We start from the raw sequence: 20,256 nt of genomic DNA on the forward strand, positions 1-20,256 counted from the left end.
ACTGTCTCTTAAGCCACGTTAATAGTTTTTCACATTAAGCGTTAGCATGTCCTGCTACTATTTGCTTCAGCTTTTCGAACGTATGATTGAATGTGAAAGTGGATTGAATGTATTTTTATATGCAATTTTACTATTTATAAAATATTATATGTACTATAAAATCTATTTATAGATAATCAAACATTGTTCTATATATATATGTGTATATATATATATATATATATATATATATATAAAATGTATTATAATCAAATAATCAAAATTATATTAAAAAACGACATAGGGCCTATAACATACATTTTATAATTACATTATGTATTAACGTATGATAAATATATTCAAATGTATTCGAATGTAGAAGTGTCGCAAGTGTTTCAGTGTGTGTCGCAAGTGTTTCAGTGTGTTTCGTCCCATACGGCCTCCGATAAAATGGGAACTCGCAAGCTCATTCAAACCCTGCGCGCGCGCATGACATCTCCTCTGCACGCAATACAAGCCCTAGCGCGCGCGCGCATGATCATTCCCCACGCTCTGGCGCTTGATCTCCTCTCGTCTGCTGCTTTTGCTCGCTCGAACACTTTTATTTTTGGTAGTCGAGGGGCGGGACTTGCTGTTTTAATAACCTCAAATGGCATTGGTTACATTGTGATTGGACGCCTGTTCTTGACTTCAGACATGAGACATCACTTAATTTGTTTTATTTATTTATATTAAAGTGTAATGTGATTTAATGCATTGTTAATATAGAATAGATTCTTACCAGATACTTTATTAACAGGAAGTCTTACTAGTGATTTACAGACTGTAATGACGCATTTCCATGGTTATTAGCATTGTACATCTACCAAAAATTTGTATAAATTTTTAGGCAAATCCTAATTTACTCTCTTACCTTTGTTCTTTGATTAACATTAAAGACACTTTAAGACCAGCCGCTGCTGACAGAAACGCGATCTGACACGCGTCCCATTTTCTCACAAATCTCTACGTTCATTTAAGACTTTTAAATCATTTAAGACTGCTCTTATGAGGACACTCACAAAACGGACATTTTGGCATAATCTGTGTGTGCTATGGTTTGTTCAAGCCCGAAAGAGAACTCGATATTGACGCGCGCGCGTGTGTGTGTGTAATAGGACTTGCAATCTCTTTAGTCTCGTCGCGCTTGAATGGTTTAAAAGTATTCACATTGATAAGAGCCTGATCATACAACGCTAGTCAACGGGTAACAGAAAAAAAACGGATATACTGTGTAATTGCGTTAAATATTTAGGCTTTAAACTTTTTTTTTTTTTGCGGAACCGCGGCGGGCAAGTGATGAAACCACAAATAAGTGGACTCCACTCACCGTTTATCTAAGCCAATCAGATAACAGCAACACTGAGTTGAACAGTCGTAGCACGTTCTCGCTACAACCAATCATGTTTGGCTTTACACATCGTTGGAAGCCGAAATCGAAAGATTTATTGTGATTAATTGCACAGCCCTAAATAATAGAATTATTGATTTAATTGCCAGTGACAAAAGCTTGAACTAAATTGAGCTGGATGATGACAATATACTGCTTTAACAACCTGCTTTGTAGGTGAATTGAATTTAATAATCTCTGGAACATGGACACAGTTATTGAACTGAATTGAATCAACATTTAACTGACTTGAGCTGGAAAACAACACTATCTTATGTTGAGCTGCTTATACTGTTGCTGAATTGAGCTCTTCATAACTGGTAAACTGCTCTGTTATGGCGCTTTTCCACTGCATGGTACGGTACGGCTCGGTTCGGTACGGCACGTTATTGAACAACAAACCCACTAATCTCAGAAACCATTGAACAACTGCTCAACTTTTAATTAGTAAACTTATTTTAATTTCTATAAGAAAACATGTCAAACTCAGAGTGTGCTTGTGAGGTTAAACTTTCAGATGTCTGCTGAAAATCATCTGTATGACCTCTGAAATTAAAGCTTAGAACTAGGAAGGTCAGTTCGACTAAAGGAGAAACGGCAATTGGAAAATATTTGCACAATGCTCCAATAATAAGTTGTCACTCCTAAAAACCAACATCAGAGGTTCTCAAACTTATCAGAAAAATTACCATCTATCAAATCCAAACATATTCAATGATATTTCAGCATAAAGCAAAAATTACTCTTGATTTGTCACTCCTTTTCTTTGCAAAAAGCAAAATCGAGGTTATGGTGAGGCACTTTACAATTTAAGTTTTTTTTTTTTTTTTTTTTTTTTTTAAAGAAAAGAGTGAAGAGTGTAAATACATTTTCTGTTAATAAACATTATCCCACAAATGTTGATTGAGATTCAATTTTATTGAACCCAGAATTGTCCTTTACTGTAAGAAACATGCGTAAGTCATGTCAAGTTTATGGTTACACTTTATTTCAACGGTCCACTTTATGGCGCGTTTCCACTGCATGATACGTCAGTACGGCCCAATTTTGGGGGGTTTCCACTGTGTAAAGTTCCTAGTACCTGGTACTTTTTTTAATACCACCTCAGTTGAGGTTCCAAGCGAGCCGTACCGAGACTAAAATGTGACGTGTAAACACTGCAGATCACTAATTTGGTCAGAGAGGATTATGGAAGTAAAATAATGTCAAATGTTTTTGAAATAAAAAGCCTGTTGAATTGCACTACTTGAAAAAAATAGGCATTGCATTAACCATGCTTGCATTTTAATGCATTGTATTTTTAGCGCTTGCATTTTTATGGGCTGAAATTCAACATGGTTGAATATTTAAGCTGTGCATATTTCAATTAAAAACATTTCAAACACCTTTTCATTATTTAAAAAATTCAATAATCCATATTCACCATTCATATTTCACTTCCAAAATATTCAAACTGTTTAAAAATACAACCTATAATATTCAACAGGCAATTTTCGGTCCATTTTATTTCGCTTTGCAAATTCGCTTCCACAAATTCAGTGGTTCAAATTCGACAGTAAATTCAACATTGACGTCCAGGAACTGCAGGAAAAGCAGTAGATTACCGAGCATACTCTCCATCTGCTGTTAGTCAACCTCACCAGCAGGGGGTGCAAAAGCGCGTGTTGTAGACGAAGACAAGCAAAATTAGAGCAAGTCATTCATTCATAAAACTCATTTACAGCAATGTAAAGCCCAATTTATACTTCTGCGTCGAACTCACGCCGTAGCTACGTCGTAGGCTGTGTGTAGCGCGCGTACCCTTCGGCGTACCCTGACGTGCACCTCTCCAAAAATGTAACAATGCGTCAACTCTACGCGGACGCAAGCGCTGTGATTGGTCTGCTAGGACCGCTCCCTCGGGTTTCACATGCTCCCTCTGCGCGCGTGAACGCGGACAACGATGCAGAAGTATAAATGAAAACCAACGCGTTGCCTACAGCGTAGAGGCTCCGGCGTAGGTCCGACGCAGAAGTATAAATCAGCCTTAAGTGTATTTGTGATTATTATGACGGCTGTTTTATGTTAAATTCAGTGCCTTCACGGTTACTTTTCCTGTGTAGCCTACATGCATCTTTCTCTATCGTGAACGAGATTATAATGTTATTCCCCGATGCGGATGTACAGATCCAATGTTACATTTTTGAGGTTGACATATAGCCTATTTCTCTTGGTTGTTTAGTTGCCTTAACTTTATATTATGGCGATGTGCTGCATGCAGTCTATTAGGGTTTCCCTCAATACTTCAGGATTCCCCTGCTAGACATATACAACGCTTAACGTCGTAGCTTAATGGACTACAGTGATGTAAAAGACCAAACTCACAGGCAAGCAGATGGACTCAGAATAACGCGCAAAGCTAAATGCTGAGTGTTTCCCAGTGATAGACTGGCATAAAGATGGCTTGATGTTGGACATTCGCACATTTAGGGGTCTCTAAAGTGTATACGACTTTGGTATACACGTTTCTAACTCCGAAAGCATTTGAATAGAACGACTTACAGTCATAAAACCAACTGTAAAGTGTTCATTTAGTGTCAGGCATACTGCGCACCCTTTGAATTTTTGATATTTATTCAAATAAATTTAAGTTTGCTATTGAAGTTAGAAACGTGTATGCCAATGTTGTATGCAACTTTAGAAACGGTCCCTAAATGTGCGAATGTCCAATGTCAAGCCAATTTTACATTTAGTCATTTAGCAGACGCTTTTATCCAAAGCGATTTACAGTTAAACTAACAATAGGACAACAATATGCAAGTGCTATGACAGTTTAAGCTAATGCAATACACGTAGTAGGCATACTATATATATAGAGAAAGGGAAGAGAAGAGAAGAGAAGAGAAGAGAAGAGTTAGTATTATTGATCAAGTGTTGATTTTATGCCAGTATATCACGAAACGCTCAGCATGAAACTTCTTGCCTGTAGCCTATATAGTAGCCTACAGCCTACTTCCCTAATAAGGTGCAAGATTGGTCTTTCATATCACTGTATTAGTCCATTAAGCTACGTTAAGCGTTTTGTCCCAACGGAAGGGGAATCCTTGAGTATGATGAGGTATTGAGGGAAACCGATTATAATCCTGTTCATGGTAGAGAAAGCTGATGACATGTAGGCTACACAGGAAAAGTAACAATGAAGTTATTGAATGAAACATAAACACAGCTTTTGTGTGTTTATCATCTTTTCCGCATATACTGACACCATAGACTGTAAATCTACAGTCACAGATAATCATTTTCATTTTCATTGTTTCATTGTCTTCGTCAACAACAAGCGCTTTTACACCACCTGCTGGTGAGGTCGACTAACAGCAGATGGAGAGTATGCTCGGCAATCTTCTGCTTTTCCTGCAGTTCCTGGACGTCAATGTTGAATTTACTGTCGAATTTGAACCTCTGAATTTGTGGAAGCGAATTTGCAAAGCGAAATAAAATGGACCGAAAATTGCCTGTTGAATATTATTGGTTGTATTTAAACAGTTTGAATATTTTGGAAGTGAAATATGAAAGGTGAATATGGATTATTGAATTTTTAATAATGAAAAGGTGTTTGAAATGTTTTTAATTGAAATATTCACAGCTTAAATATTCAACCATGTTGAATTTCATCCATAAAAATGCAAGCATGGCTAATGCAATGCCTATGTTTTTTCAAGTAGTGCAATTCAACAGGCTTTTTATTTCAAAAACATTTGACATTATTTTACTTCCATAGAGGATCTTCACTGCAGCGTCATTGGATTTGCGACACGAGACACCAAACCCGCCGGATTTAAAGTCAGCAACAGCCACCGCAGGATCATTTGTCCACACACCTTTTTTAAACGACTTGCTTTAAACAACCGTTGCACGCAACTTGAAAAAAGAAATGTGTGTATCATGGTCAGTAGACGATCTTGGTGGCACGACTAACGATCAGTTTATAATCCCACCCATAGGCACCGATTTATGTTTCTGCTGGTGCCCACACTCCATACACAAAAAGTGGCGAGGACATGTCCCACCCGCAAGTTACGCAAGCTATGTTACCAACCAAACAAAAGCACTTTCTCTCCATGAGTGTTGTCGCGAGTCGCGCTCTCACTGATATCTGATGATCCGTAGCGGTTCACTAAATAAAATAATTCAATAAATACCTATTTACAATAAGCACTTAACTCAAAAATAACTATTAAATAATAAAATAACTTGAGAACTGGCTGACTAAAATCAGCTTGAAAATGCTATCTCATGAAATAAAGGCGAATCCGTAATTTCTTTACAATTGAAAGGTACACGTGTTATTTCGTCAGTCAATCGTGAAAGTCTGGTGGTTGAAACCCAGATAGCACACATACGTCGGGCCGACGTTGGCACGATGTCGCTCAGAGATCGTTTGCTCATCGGCAATATGTCGCCTCGACGCCGGCCTTTGATCGCAAATGATCTCCGGCCGATGTTTGAACGATAAAGCTGTAAATCTTTTGTCCGCTCTGAATGGGTTTTATACGACCTTTATTTCATTGACGCACACACACACACACACAGAGAGCGGAGATCGCGCTGCAACACTCACTCAGCAGCACATAAACTGTAGTCAACATTGCCCCGAGACTTAAATTGATAAAATAGCTTTGATACTGAACACATGCAACTTTCATCCCTCAAAATGGCCATATTCAAGAAAAAAAGTGGAGTAGTTTTACACTTCCATCTTACCTCGCACTCTTTCAACGTTAAACTGCTGGAATACATGCTCTGCTTCTGTGAACAGTAAACACCACCTTCTATGATTTGATTGGCTATCTATTTGGATGGTCGCTGTAAGGTAGACCAGCCTAAAATGTAACTTTTAAACCTTTTTGCCATCCTAATGTAGCAGAGCGGGCGTGGTTTGACTCAAATTGATGTAATTTCCGACTACGCCACCTGGGGAATTTCACCCCAAGAATTTAATATAACCTCTAAGCTAAGGCACGCACAGGTCCCAATCACCGTTGAGTCAGAGACATAAGTAATCGTACAAAAGTATTTTATTTAAGCAACATTCATAGTTAAAAGAGGCATTGACCAGCAATCACACTCATCTCAATTGTTTAATTCTATCATTGGCAGCAGAGGAACCTGGGCTTACCCGCAGAGGCAGTCTTGAAATATCACCCTTATGAAAATTACTCTATACACAGTGCACACACACTAATACACACTCAATGACTCATGTCAGAGAAGACCACGACACACAGTGAGGACGTCACCACCTAAATGGTCACTCGTCTGCCCCCGGGTGCCCAGGCCCTGCCAACAAACAAAAGAAAAAGACATCAAACAGTGATATGCAAAAAGAACAAAATGATAATTCACTAATACAATAATCAAACCAAAATAAACATACAAATTCAGAAAGATAAATCAATTAAAGAAATAAACAGGAAAAACAAACAGAAGAAACTCAAAACATATCACTGAGAACAGAATTTACTGAAAACAGTGCACTGGAACAGTCCCCTCGAGACAGTTCACTCAAGACGATTCACTCGAGACGATTCACTCGAGACGATTCACTCGAGACGATTCACTCGAGACGATTCACTCGAGACGATTCACTCGAGACGATTCACTCGAGACAGTTCACTCAAGACGATTCACTCGAGACCGTGGCGTCAGATCACTCGAGTCAGTTCACTCAAGTCGGTTCCCTCGAGACGGAACACAAAACAAAACACAAAACAGATAAAACATAACAATCAAAACAAATCAAACAGAACAATCAAAACAAATAAAACAGAACAGTCAAAACAAATAAAACAGAACAGTCAAAACAAAAAACAGAACAGCAGCCGATGAGGAGCAGAGCAAACAGCAGTTTATGATGAAGCAACGGGCAGATAATTCTCATGCAGGACGCCACTACTGTCCTTATCGCGTGCCTAAAAACAAAACAAAAAGGTGTTACACCGTGATTCCCTCTCGCTTGGCTTCACGCTCGAGCAGTGTACTCACAAAACATGCTGTCCCGGGATTACTATCCCCGAACTATGCGGTAGATGGAGTCAAATGTCTCCGACAAACTCGTTGGCAGATAGATCTTACACTACGTTAAACATAGAGATTAGTCAGATTACCCGCTCAGCCAAAGCAAAACTTCATTGACAAGACACCGTCGCATACAAATGCCTCCCTTACCTGTCTCAAATGTCCATACTGAACTCTCCAGAAAGCACACAGACTGGCAAACAGCACTGACAGTGAATAAGCAGCTTCAGCGATCTTTTTACGAGCAACACCTGACACTGCACTCCAACAAAAAGCAGCAGGGCGCCTGGGTGACGTCACGGCCCCGGATAGTGACGCACACTAAGGAACCGGTAACCCATGCTCTTTTACGCACCGGATGCCAGGCCATTGGCCAAACCATAACAAGTAGGAGGGGTCATAACCCTTCCTGCTACACTAAAAACAGAGCGGAGCAAGAATTTCCAATATTGAATTTCCAGTTTGGCCATTTCTAACTATTGACATACTATTGTTATTATTGACGTATAATTATACACTGCAAAAAATGCTTTTCTTACTTAGTATTTTTGTGTTGTTTCTAAAGCTTAAGCTTCTGGCAACATTAAATCCAGGAGAGAAGAACATTCTAGAGAAAGAGCAAGTAGAGATTTTGAGTTTGAGCATGCACACGTAATGTCTGAGCGAGAGCAGACAAGAGCCTGAGACTGTTTGAGAACGTGCGTCCGGTTTTGTGCGAGAGTGAAGGAAATCCGCCTGCGAGTTGAGGGATTTGTGCTCGCGCATTACTTGGATGCGCTCTCGACATTTGACATTAAAATAACGCCATAGAAACGGCCGCAAATAAACTATAAAAAGGTGAAGATAATCGTGTCTGAAAACTGCAATAGATTTTTTAATGGTTAAAATCAATACAATATATCTCGTATTTTTCTGTGGGTGCTTGACCATGAGATCGGAGCTTACAATCACTTAGAAGCGGTGCTAAACTGCAGAGGAAAAGCAAACCGAGCCAAAAATAAAGAGAGCCGAGCTGAGCCCAGTCGTGCCGAGTCGAACCACGCAGTGAATAAGTGCCTTTAAACGTTCTACTAACTATAAGTAACTTTGCAACTACATGTCAACTAACTCTCATTAGAGTATTAGTAGTCTGTTAGTAGACTGTTAGGTTAGGGTAAGGTGTTAGGGTTTGGGTTAGTAGAATAAGTTGACATGTAATTGTAAAGTTGCTTATAGTCAGTAAAATGTCTGTTGAAGATCATAAAATAAAGTGTTTAAAAATATTAAACAGTCTACTCATACTCTAATAACTTGTAGTTCACATGTAGTTGACTTTAGACATTCTACTAACCAATCTGGTTAGTAGAATGTCTAAAGTGAACCGGTTTATTTGTTTAGCGCTATTTAGAATATAAACTGTTTAATAGCATCTTCTTAACAGAAGATGTATGTATCATATATGCACAAAACAGCATTTTTTTTTTTTTGATTAATGCCAATATTATTTGAGGTTCAGAGGAATGATGTTGCTATCAGTGAAGAGTCTGATCAGAGCAGCATCTAAAACTTCTCTAGGCCGACAGAGCTGATGATATTGATCAAACGCTGCTGTCTGAGATTATTGTTATGTTGAGGATCTAAACACTGTCAAACTGTGGTGCAGTGAAGGTGAACTCAGGTCTGCAGTTGTAGTTTTAATAATAGTATTGATCTTATATTAACTGAGTATGTTTTTCTGGCTGCCTCTGGAATCTCGCTCTCTATTCAGAGCCATTTGCTCTTTATGCATAGTATATGATTGCAGAAAAAATACATGTTTTTATTGAATATTGATGGATCAATATAGTTTGTGGGAAAATAAATCATTAAAGTGGTTTGGTTTGGTAAAAAATCTTATACATGTATGAGGCGGCAATAACCTTTAAGCCTTTTACCCCAGACTATTGGCCCCCAGTATTGATACAAATACTTTAGCAATATAGTAATGTGTTTTGCATAATATCTATTAAGTTAGTACTTGTTCAAAACAATCACTTTAGTTGTGTTTATTTTAATAAATAAAGGAAATACATTTTTGTTTAATAATATACTGTCATTAAAATTGAACTCTCATTTTAAAAACACAGAAAAAATATTTAAAAACTAAAGATTCTGAAAGCTTTAAAAGGATCCTATAAAAATAATATTGGCTTTACAGTAGTAACAATAATTTTGATATTTTATTATATGATTAATATATATTTTTTAAATATAATGGTTTCACTATAAATATGGTGATTGTCTCTAAGTTGGACACCCAACTTAATACGATATTTACCATCTGAATCAAACCATGTCATGTCAACAAATGGAAAAGTAAGCAAGCTGTTGATTATCATGTTAATTATTTTGCCTTTAGTTTAAACAGCAAACTTTACATATTCTTCAGAATAACTGTTGATTTAAGCATCATCTGTCACCATTTACAAGTAAATCAATTACATGTAATCATTTCACATGCAACATCAACTTTTCATAACTGTAATACCGATTATTTGCGTCTAAACAGACCTTATGACGAACTCAAACTCAAATACATGATAAAGTTGAAAGTTAGGCTTCTTCTACTTTCGTTATATCTATTTAATTATTTTTATAATCTATGTGTGTTCAGTGGCGCAGTGAGACTGGGGAAAGGAAGTGTAGTCGCAGGAAAAACACATAAACGCATAAAAATAACATCATATTTGCTTAATGTGAGACGACTAAACGGATTGTGAAAAACACCTGCAAAAGTTCAGCAGTGTCATTAAAGTGAAGGTGAATCCAGTGTTTAAACGAGGCTGCTGTGTTTGAAAGTGTGGCCGACATGTTGCTCTAAAAACCAACATTATTTACAGTAATTGGAGTAAAACTGTTAATGCTGCGTTAAAGTGAATTAAATGCCATAAATAAAATGTCAATATTAATAATTTTAATTTTGTTTAAAACATAATTTGTTCTGTGCATGTTTTCTGTGTCCACATACAGGTCTGAAAAGTCTCTCATCAAGGAGAAAGAGAAGCAGCAAACTTCCTGTAAAATGAGTGTAAATAAAGAGAGAGAGGAGGAGAACCGGACCTGTAAAATGAGTGTGTGTGAGGAGAGAGAGGAGGAGGCGTCTGTTCACACTCAGAGAGCAGCATCTCCAGGATTCAGCTGTGTGTCTATGAAGAGTAACAGATCCATGCGTCAGCCCCCTATGCTCAGTGATGGACCTGCTGTGACCTCTGACCCTGTGTGAGTAACATGATGTTTAGGGCCGGTCCAGATTCTGCTGGTGCTCTAGACGAGATATATTATATTATTATATTATATTCATCGCCCCTAAAAACTACAACACTGACAATAACACACAAACACAAGTATGTGTATGACTGCACAAATAGTTGTTAAAATAAAGGGTAAAGAGGCTATATGAAATATGTATGTAAATTCTATAATATTGATAGTCTTGGAATCCAGATAACTAGTTAGTCTTATTCGCCTCTTATCTGGCGACCCTATTCTTCAACAAAAACATATTTAAACTTAAACGGTTGCTGAACTTAATGTGCTGCTGATTTATTTTTCTTTTCTATTAATATAAAACCTGTGCCTGGGCACCTAAAACTGCAAGTCAAAGCAGTAAATCCAACCAAGTTGTCTTTCAAATTTATCTCAAACTATCAATATGCTCTGGGAGTTTTAGGCGCAGTAGCCAATATGGCCACTAGGTGACATTCAAACTCCATTTGGTGATTTAAAAACTTGAAGTGTTTTAATTTCATGAATGCTTTGGACTACTGGCCTCTTTTGATAAAAGACACATAGGGTTTTATTGCTGAAGTGAAAGCAAGCAACAACAGAAGTAAAAATAAAGTGTTACACTGAACTTGCATTAAATGTAAATAAAATGAAAAAGTTTCCACTAGTGGTCCGTTCCAGTTAAAATATTCTAAAGTAGCTCCTCGAAATATCAAATAAACATCAATGCCTCACTCAAATTGTAGTTAGGATTCTTACTTCTATATTGTTTTTTCTGCTCTTCTTCTTTGCTTCACTTCACCAGTGTGTCTGAGTTTATTGACTGTTTTAAAAAAGTAGACATAAATAATTAAAAAACTATAACTGACAAAAGGCATCAACATTGAAAGTCAACTTATAACAATGAATTGACTAATTCACCGTTAATAAATGAAGAGTTTATTTGCAAAAACTTATAAACGGCATGTTTAAAAAAAATGAACTGACTGCTGTGCGTTATTCTCCACATATAGCACATTCTGAATCAAAAGCCGGATTTGAATCCGATCGCTCAAACCACTTCAGGAGGAGGTCTGAGACGCATTCCAGACGAAACTGGACAAGTGTAAATGCATCTGGTTTTTGAAACCACATGTTTAAATTGTTTAAATTGTACTCCTCCCAACAATGCTAAAAAATAAACGTGTGAGAGCGTGTTATAGGCTATAATGTCATGTTATAGCTAGATATGATATCCATTTTGCAAAAACATTTATGTGATCAGGTGTAAATGGAATCGTTTTGATAAATCAGATAGCTGTCCGATCTGAGAAGACGCATGAAGTGGCCAGGTGTAAACAGCCCCATAATCTTCTCTGACTTTTCACATGCCTCACTTGTGGCAAAGGGGATTTCAATGTGCAACTAGGAAATCCAGAAACAAAGTGAGTTTGCAGTCATCAGTCTCCATTTACATGTAAATGAATTACATGTAATAATATTACACCACAATAGATATAAATTTATCTGAAAGAGCAAACACTTATTTCTAAATGTGCTATGATTTTCATATTATCCATCCATCTTCTTCCGCTTATCCGGGGCCGGGTCGCAGGGATTTTTCTCAACCTCACGCACAATCTCAGGCTCCTTCCCCGCCAGCGAGGTGACATTCCACGTCCCTAGAGCTAGCTTCCGTGTCCAGGGATCGGGTTGTCGAGGTCTCCGCCTTCGACTGCCGCCCGATCCTCTCAGCACCGGCCCCTTACGGTCCCTCCTACAGGTGGTGAGCCCACGGGAAGGTGGCCCCACGTCGCTCCTTCGGGCTGAGCCCGGCCGGACCCCGTGGGGGGAGGCCCGGCCACCAGGCGCTCGCATACGAGCCCCAACCCTGGGCCTGGCTCCAGGGTGGGGCCCCGGCTGTGTTTTTAATTAATCTATTAAAATATGATTTAATAGATTAATTAAATAGATTTTCATATTAAACCTATTTAAATATTTTCTTTGTTCACAAAGGTCTTTTCTGTTTGTTTTCATGTCTCTGTCTTCTTAATGTGTTTTCAGTGGTGTGAGAGCTGACCAGATCAGAGATGTGTCCTGTCAGACCAGCACATCCTCCTCCTGTCAGAAACACATCAGTCATCATGACATCATGACACATTCTCACCAGCCAGTGCATGATGATCTGCAGAGAGTCAAAGACCAGCACAAAACCAGCATGAAGAACAAGTGTGAGAGCTTATTTGAGGGAATCAAACTACAAGAGAATCAGACCCTCCTGAACAGGATTTACACACAGCTGTACATCATAGAGGGAGAGAGTGAAGGGGTGAATGAAGAACATGAGGTGCTACAGATGGAGAAAAGTTACAAGACCCTCCAAGACACTCCAATCAACTGCAATGACATCTTTGATCCTTCACCTGAACTAGGATATGAGGAGAAGAGAAGAGAGAAGAAGGACAAAATCAAGACTGTTCTTACTAAAGGCATTGCTGGAATTGGAAAAACCGTCTCTGTGCAGAAGTTCATTCTGGACTGGGCCGAGGGAAAAGCCAATCAGGATGTAGATTTCATGTTTGTGCTTCCATTTAGAGAGCTGAACTTGATTAAAGATCATCAGTACAGTCTTCACAGACTTCTGCTGGACTTTTATCCTGAACTTCAAGATCTGGTCTCAAAGATTTATGATGAATGTACAGTTGTGTTCATCTTTGATGGTCTGGATGAGAGCAGAATTACACTGATGTTTTCAGACAGAGAGAAAGTTTCTGATGTGACTGAGTCTTCATCAGTGGGTGTGTTGATGTCAAACCTCATGAAAGGAGATCTGCTTCCCTCTGCTCTCATCTGGATCACCACCAGACCAGCAGCAGCCAATCAGATCCCCTCAAACTACATCAACCGTGTGACAGAAATTCAGGGATTCAATGACCCTCAGAAGGAGGAATATTTCAGGAAGAGAATCAGTGATGAGGATCAAGCCAGCAGAATCATCTCGCACATCACAAAAGCAAGAAGCCTCCACATCATGTGTCACATACCCGTCTTCTGCTGGATCTCAGCCACTGTGCTTCAAAATATCCTGAAACAAGATCTCAGTGCAGAAATTCCTCAAACTCTGACTGAAATGTACATACACTTCCTCCTCATTCAGACTAGCATGAGGAACCAGAAGTATGAAGAGAGAGATCCAGAGAAACCCCTGCAGTCCAACAGAGAAGTGATTGTGAAACTTGCTGAACTGGCTCTCAATCAGCTGATGAAGGGCAATGTGATGTTCTATGAGGAGGACCTGATTGAGAGCGGCATAGACGTCACTGACGCCTCAGTGTATTCTGGGATTTGCACTGAGATCTTTAGGGAGGAATCTGTGATTTATCACAGGAAGGTTTACAGCTTTGTACATCTGAGCTTTCAGGAGTTTTTTGCTGCTCTGTATGTGTTTCTCTGCTATTTACACAAGAAAAGTGAAGTTCTGAAAATGTTCCTGACAAGAAAGGAACCGTGTGAGATTGTTTCTTTGGACGTGTTTCTTAATGAAGCAACGAATAAAGCCTTTAGAAGTAAAAATGGACACCTGGATCTTTTCCTTCGATTCCTTCATGGCATCTCGCTGGAGTCCAATCAGAGGCTCTTACAGGATCTGCTGATTTACTCAGAGAACAACCCAGAGAGCATAAGGAAAATAATCCAAAACCTTAAAAAACAAAAAAACATAAGTCCAAAGGACAATGTCAGCCCTGAAAGATGGATGAATCTGTCACAATGCTTGATTGAGATGAAGGATAGTTCTCTTGTTGATGAAATGCAGGCATTTTTACAATCTGGAACAAGTAACAAAAACCTTTCTCTTGCGGAATGTTCAGCTTTGGCAAACATGATCTTAATGTCAGAAAAGGTGATGGATGAGTTTGACCTTAAAAAGTACAAGATCATGTCATCACAAGAGGGTCGAAGGAGACTGTTACCTGCTCTGAGGAACTGCAGAAAAGCTCTGTGAGTGTGAAAATATGATCATAATATCAACTGATTTGAAATATGAACATAATACCTCTCATGTAGGCTAATAGTTTAGCTAAATGTGCTGTAATGGCTTTTTTATTTACATAATTTTGAATTGTTTGCAGATTAAAATATTTAAAATAATTATTTTAATTTGTAATTATAATTGAAATCCAAGTAATTACATTTCTGAAGTTTTAAAAGCTGAATGTTCTTCAGTCTTTTCAACCAATTAATTTACATGACTTTTCCATCATTCATAATTTGCTGGATAAGGATCAAGCATTTTTAGAAAAAATATATTCCTTTTCCTGGTCTAGAAATCACACTTTTAAAATTAGGCTACCTCATATATCTAGTTGCGGTGAGCATAAATTAAAATAAGAAATATCATGATTTAGGTAGGTCATTCCCAACCCTGGTCCTATCCCAGCACTGTCCATTTTTAAAGGGGACCTATTATGCAAAATTCACTTTTGCATGCTGTTTGGACATAAATGTGTGTTGGCAGTGTGTGTACACAACCACCCAATAGTGATAAAAATCCACTCACTCCTTTTTTATTAATCCCCATAAATCATCAGCAGTGTCTCCCAACGACCTGTTTTCAGAATGCGGATTTAGTGATGTCAGGCCCATGAGTGTTGACAGACACTGCCGTTTCAACATAGACCCGTCCTGATCGAGTTCACAGCGAGTTGGACACATCCGCCACTGCTGCAGCTGCACTGACGAGAATGTCTCCCAAGCGTTGTAGGTGTTGTGTGGCTGGATGTATTAGTCCACATAGCTCTCTCTATTTAGTCCTGAAATCTGAGGCAGCCGCTGAAGACGAGGTGGAATTATTTTGTTTTCAAAGAAAATGCTCCCTCAACTCTACTGAAATTCGTTTATGTATTTGTGCACTTCTTATAACTTACTGTGTTTACTCAGCTCTTACGGTGATTTTCTGAAGTAAAACTGACGCTTCATCTTTTGTGTTATGTGCAATAAACTTTATTAAACTCATCAGTAGCCTATATGTTTGATCCTCATTCGGACCTGGTCCGAAACAGCAGACTTGTAGGCTATTAATAGTGGATACATACAAGCAGATGACAAATACGTTATAACAGTAATTAAAGGGATAGTTCGCCCAAAAATGATATTTAAGCCATGATTTACTCACCCTCAAGCCGTTCGAGATGCATATGTCAATCTTTTTTCAGACGAACACATTTTCAGTTATTTTAGAAAATGTCTTAGATCTTTCAGTGGTTATAATGTGAAGAAATGGGGTCCAGCTGCTTCAAGTCGCAAAATGTGCATGCATCCTTCACAAAAATAATCCATCCGGCTCCAGGGGGATAAACGAAGGCCTTCTGAGGGTAATCCGTGCAGTTTTGTCGTAAAAATATACATATTTAAAACTTTATAAACGAAAATAACTGGCTTCCGGTGGCGGTCGGCGCGCGTTCATGGAGATGGATGACGTCGTGACATAGAGCGAACGTAGAGTTTTGTTTTGCTCTGCTCTCTGGCTGCGCTGTCACGCTCATTCTACTTCACGACGCTTCCTGCGCTACGTCCTACGTCATATGCCAGCATCCATCTCCATGAACGCGCGCCGACCGCCGAAATTGACGCGCATAATTACAAAAGTTTGAAGCGAAATTTACGCGCGTCAAGAGCGAAATTGACATACAGCACTCTGACTGTGCGTTCACACCGGACGCGAATAGCGCGTCAAATTCGCGCCTACCGCGTCTAGTTATACGCTTGACCACTTTGTGTCCATTTGCGCGTCAAGAGCGAAATTGACGCGCGTAAAAACAAAAGTTTGAAGCGAAATTTACGCGCGTCAATTTCGCTCTTGACGCGCAAATGGACACAAAGTGGTCAAGCGTATAACTAGACGCGGTAGGCGCGAATTTGACGCGCTATTCGCGTCCGGTGTGAACGCACAGTCAGAGTGCTGTATGGAGATGGAATAGGTATAGTTTAGTTTAATTACGGTTATAACGAATTTGTCATCTGCTTGATTCTGCTTGTTCACACCGGATGCAAATAGCGCGTCAAATTCGCGCCTACTGTGACCTCAGTGTCTCCGGACAAGTTGGCCGCCGCCGAGCCAGTGTCTCCGGACAAGATGGCGGCCGCCGCCGAGCCAATGTCTCCGGACAAGATGGCCGCCGCCGAGCCTGCACTTCACGTCAGTCCTGCCGAGCCAGAGACTGGTCCCGTCCAGCCCAGAGACTTCTTCGCCGCTGGTCCCGTCCAGCCCAGAGCCTTCTTCGCCGCTGGTCCGATCCAGCCCAGAGCCTTATTCGTCGCTGGTCCTGTCCAGCCCAGAGCCTTCACTGCTGGTCCCGTCCGGCCCAGATACTTTTTTGCCGCTGGTCCCGTCCAGCCCGGAGACTATTTCGCTGCTGGTTCCGCCCAGCCCTGAGCCTGTCACCACCCCAGAGCCTGAATTCCCACCCATCCTCCCTCTCCCACCTCCTCCCGTCTGCCTCCTTTCTACCTTTCCTCCTCCACTGCCTGTCATCCCCTCTGCTCTTCTATCCACCTTTGAGGAGGTGGAGTCGCTGTGGGTCTGCCTTCCACCAACTCCACCAGGGTCGGTGGATCCCCGGTCACCGCCTCCGACCTCCTCTACTTGGAGTCTGCTTCAGCCTGTGAACACATTACCTCCACTGTGGCTCTTACCTCCCTCACCTTCGCCGTGGCCCATCAGCCCACCAGCTCCGCCAGGCTCCCTCGTCCCCCCGGTTCCGCTTGCTCACTCCTCGCCCTGCCATCGCCTCGGGACTCCTCTCCTCTGGCTTCGCCTCGTCCATCCATCCCTCTAGCTCTGTTGGGCTCCTTACTCCCTCCATCTTCACCTTGGTCCTCGGTCATGCAAACGCCACGCAGCTGACTCGCAACAGAAACGCCACACTCACGCCACGCAGCCAGTGTGTCACCGGCCTCATTCGCGCCGCAGGAATTTTTACGCGCATAACGCGTCTTTGCATTGACTTAACATTGAAATCACTCGCGCCTGACGTGCTATTCGCGTCCGGTGTGAACGCACCATGACTCTGTAGGCATTATTATCCGACTCCGGGTCGAAATGAATACCGTTACTGAGAGTTTCTGATATTATCATGATACCGTGAGATGAAATTGTCCTGAGAGACTGAGCGCGAGCCAATGAAGCTTCGCCCCCTGTGTCGTGCAGCAGCAGCTTATTTGCATTTAAAGGGCACACACTAAAACAGCGTGTTTTTCTGAGCCCCAAAAAATGACAATTTAAACATGTTGTAAAAAATTATCTGTTGGGTATTTTGAGCTAAAACTTCACATACACACTCTGGGGACATCAGAGACTTATTTTACATCTTGTGAAAAGGGGCATAATAGGTCCCCTTTAATATCTCTCTTATCTAACACACATATTAGAGGTCTTGGAGTCTTTACTAATGAGCTGATGAGTTGAATTTGAAAATGTGCAGTGCTGTGGGTACTCCAGGAACAGGATTGACCAGAAACTGTCTCTGAGCCTACTAGTCCGGGCCTTAATGCTATGGTACTGTAACCGTGATAAGAGCACTGAAAACGTTATGTGGCTTGGATGGCTTGAGTCCTTGTAGAGTAATTTACTACGGCTTAGAACACGGCTCAACCATTCAGAATCAAGGTCCAGAACTATCTGTCTTATAACTAATTATTGACATACAAGAAGGCTTTTCACACTTGAAATTTACCTGGGGTCATTGTAAACCTTTAAACTGATCATCATTTACCCGATGTTTACTATTAATCCCTGGTATTTATAAACTGATTGTTTCATGCTGTACACTCCTAAACCCTTGGTTAACGTTCTTATTTGCATATTTTCAGTCTTAGATTAATTGATTGGACGAACGCTGCCTGCAACCTGTTTACATGAAGGCTCTTGCATTGCGCATCCCCATTATATTGCCAAGTGCTATCAAGTTTTTTTTCCTCTATCGTCTTTATGGATCTTCTTCACTCCAATTGGCGAGTTTTTTGTTGCCATTTAAAATGTTTCCCAATAACCGCTGAAATAACTGTTTATACAACGCTCATGGTGCGTCCGCAATTGCGTACTGTCGAGTAGGCACTACATTTGAATTAGAATATCCTTCACGACCGTTGAAAATGTATGATATACACTCACCTAAAGGATTAATAGGAACACCATACTAATACTGTGTTTGACCCCCTTTCGCCTTCAGAACTGCCTTAATTCTACGTGGCATTGATTCAACAAGGTGCTGAAAGCATTCTTTAGAAATGTTGGCCCATATTGATAGGATAGCATCTTGCATTTGATGGAGATTTGTGGGATGCACATCCAGGGCACGAAGCTCCCGCACCACATCCCAAAGATGCTCTATTGGGTTGAGATCTGGTGACTGTGGGGGCCATTTTAGTACAGTGAACTCATTGTCATGTTCAAGAAACCAATTTGAAATGATCAGCTTGAATCAGTCGGCCCATTCTCCTCTGACCTCTAACATCAACAAGGCATTTTCGCCCACAGGACTGCCGCATACTGGATGTTTTTCCCTTTTCACACCATTCTTTGTAAACCCTAGAAATGGTTGTGCATGAAAATCCCAGTAACTGAGCAGATTGTGAAATACTCAGACCGGCCCGTCTGGCACCAACAACCATGCCACGCTCAAAATTGCTTAAATCACCTTTCTTTCCCATTCTGACATTCAGTTTGGAGTTCAGGAGATTGTCTTGACCAGGACCACACCCCTAAATGCATTGAAGCAACTGCCATGTGATTGGTTGATTAGATAATTGCATTAATGAGAAATTGAACAGGTGTTCCTAATAATCCTTTAGGTGAGTGTATATATATAATGTGAATTAGGGCTGCATGATATTGGAAAAAACTTACATTGCGATATTTTGTTTTTCTCCGATATATATTGCGATATATAAATAAACAATTTCACCAGTTGATTTGAATAGTTCTATTTGAATAGAATTAATCATAATATAATAATTGGGGTGATTTTGTAGGGAAGTGAATCTGCATAGAAAATTATAATAATTTATGAGCATAGATAAATACCATAGAAGAAAGATACAATTGAAATGAGCTTTGTTTTTCAGGTTAATCTAACAGTATTTAGGTACAGAAATTGAATAATCAAATGTAAAATAACAGTCTTCAATGTATAAATGAAATATAACTAATATAATTAATTACCGTAATTAATACAATTTATCTTTGTTAAAGCTACAAAAGTCATTTTCTCTTTCTCTTGTGTTGTTTGATTACCATTGGTATCAACAAACAGCTGTGGGTACATTAAGCTGCTGTCCCTTTAAGACGAATGCCCGTGCCTAATATAAATGACACGCATCCGTTTTCTTTCTCAATTGTTTACAGTACACAACAGACTGTGTTTACGAGGATACTCGCCGAGACGGACATTTTGAATTAATTTTACGTGCACATGTCCGTTTAAGCTCGAAAGAAAGAAAAAGGGAACTGAATTTGGCGTTCACATGCTGTCTGCCTGCGCACAGAAAACTGCGTGCGAGTCCTCTTGTGCTTG

General features: G+C 40.0%; 1 protein-coding gene across 1 annotated transcript in view; it reads left to right on the forward strand.

The window, feature by feature from the left end:
- Positions 1 to 20,256, forward strand: part of LOC311080061 (uncharacterized protein) — a 67,884-nt gene that overhangs the window by 19,942 nt on the left and 27,686 nt on the right. Inside the window, exons 3-4 of the mRNA XM_084109825.1 lie at positions 10,451 to 10,699; positions 12,749 to 14,683. Of these exons, the coding sequence (XP_083965951.1) occupies positions 10,451 to 10,699; positions 12,749 to 14,683 (2,184 nt within the window). The remainder of the gene's footprint in view (positions 1 to 10,450; positions 10,700 to 12,748; positions 14,684 to 20,256) is intronic.

This window comes from Abramis brama (genome assembly GCF_963993115.1).
Source record: "Abramis brama genome assembly, chromosome: 1".
NCBI lineage: Eukaryota > Metazoa > Chordata > Actinopteri > Cypriniformes > Leuciscidae > Abramis > Abramis brama.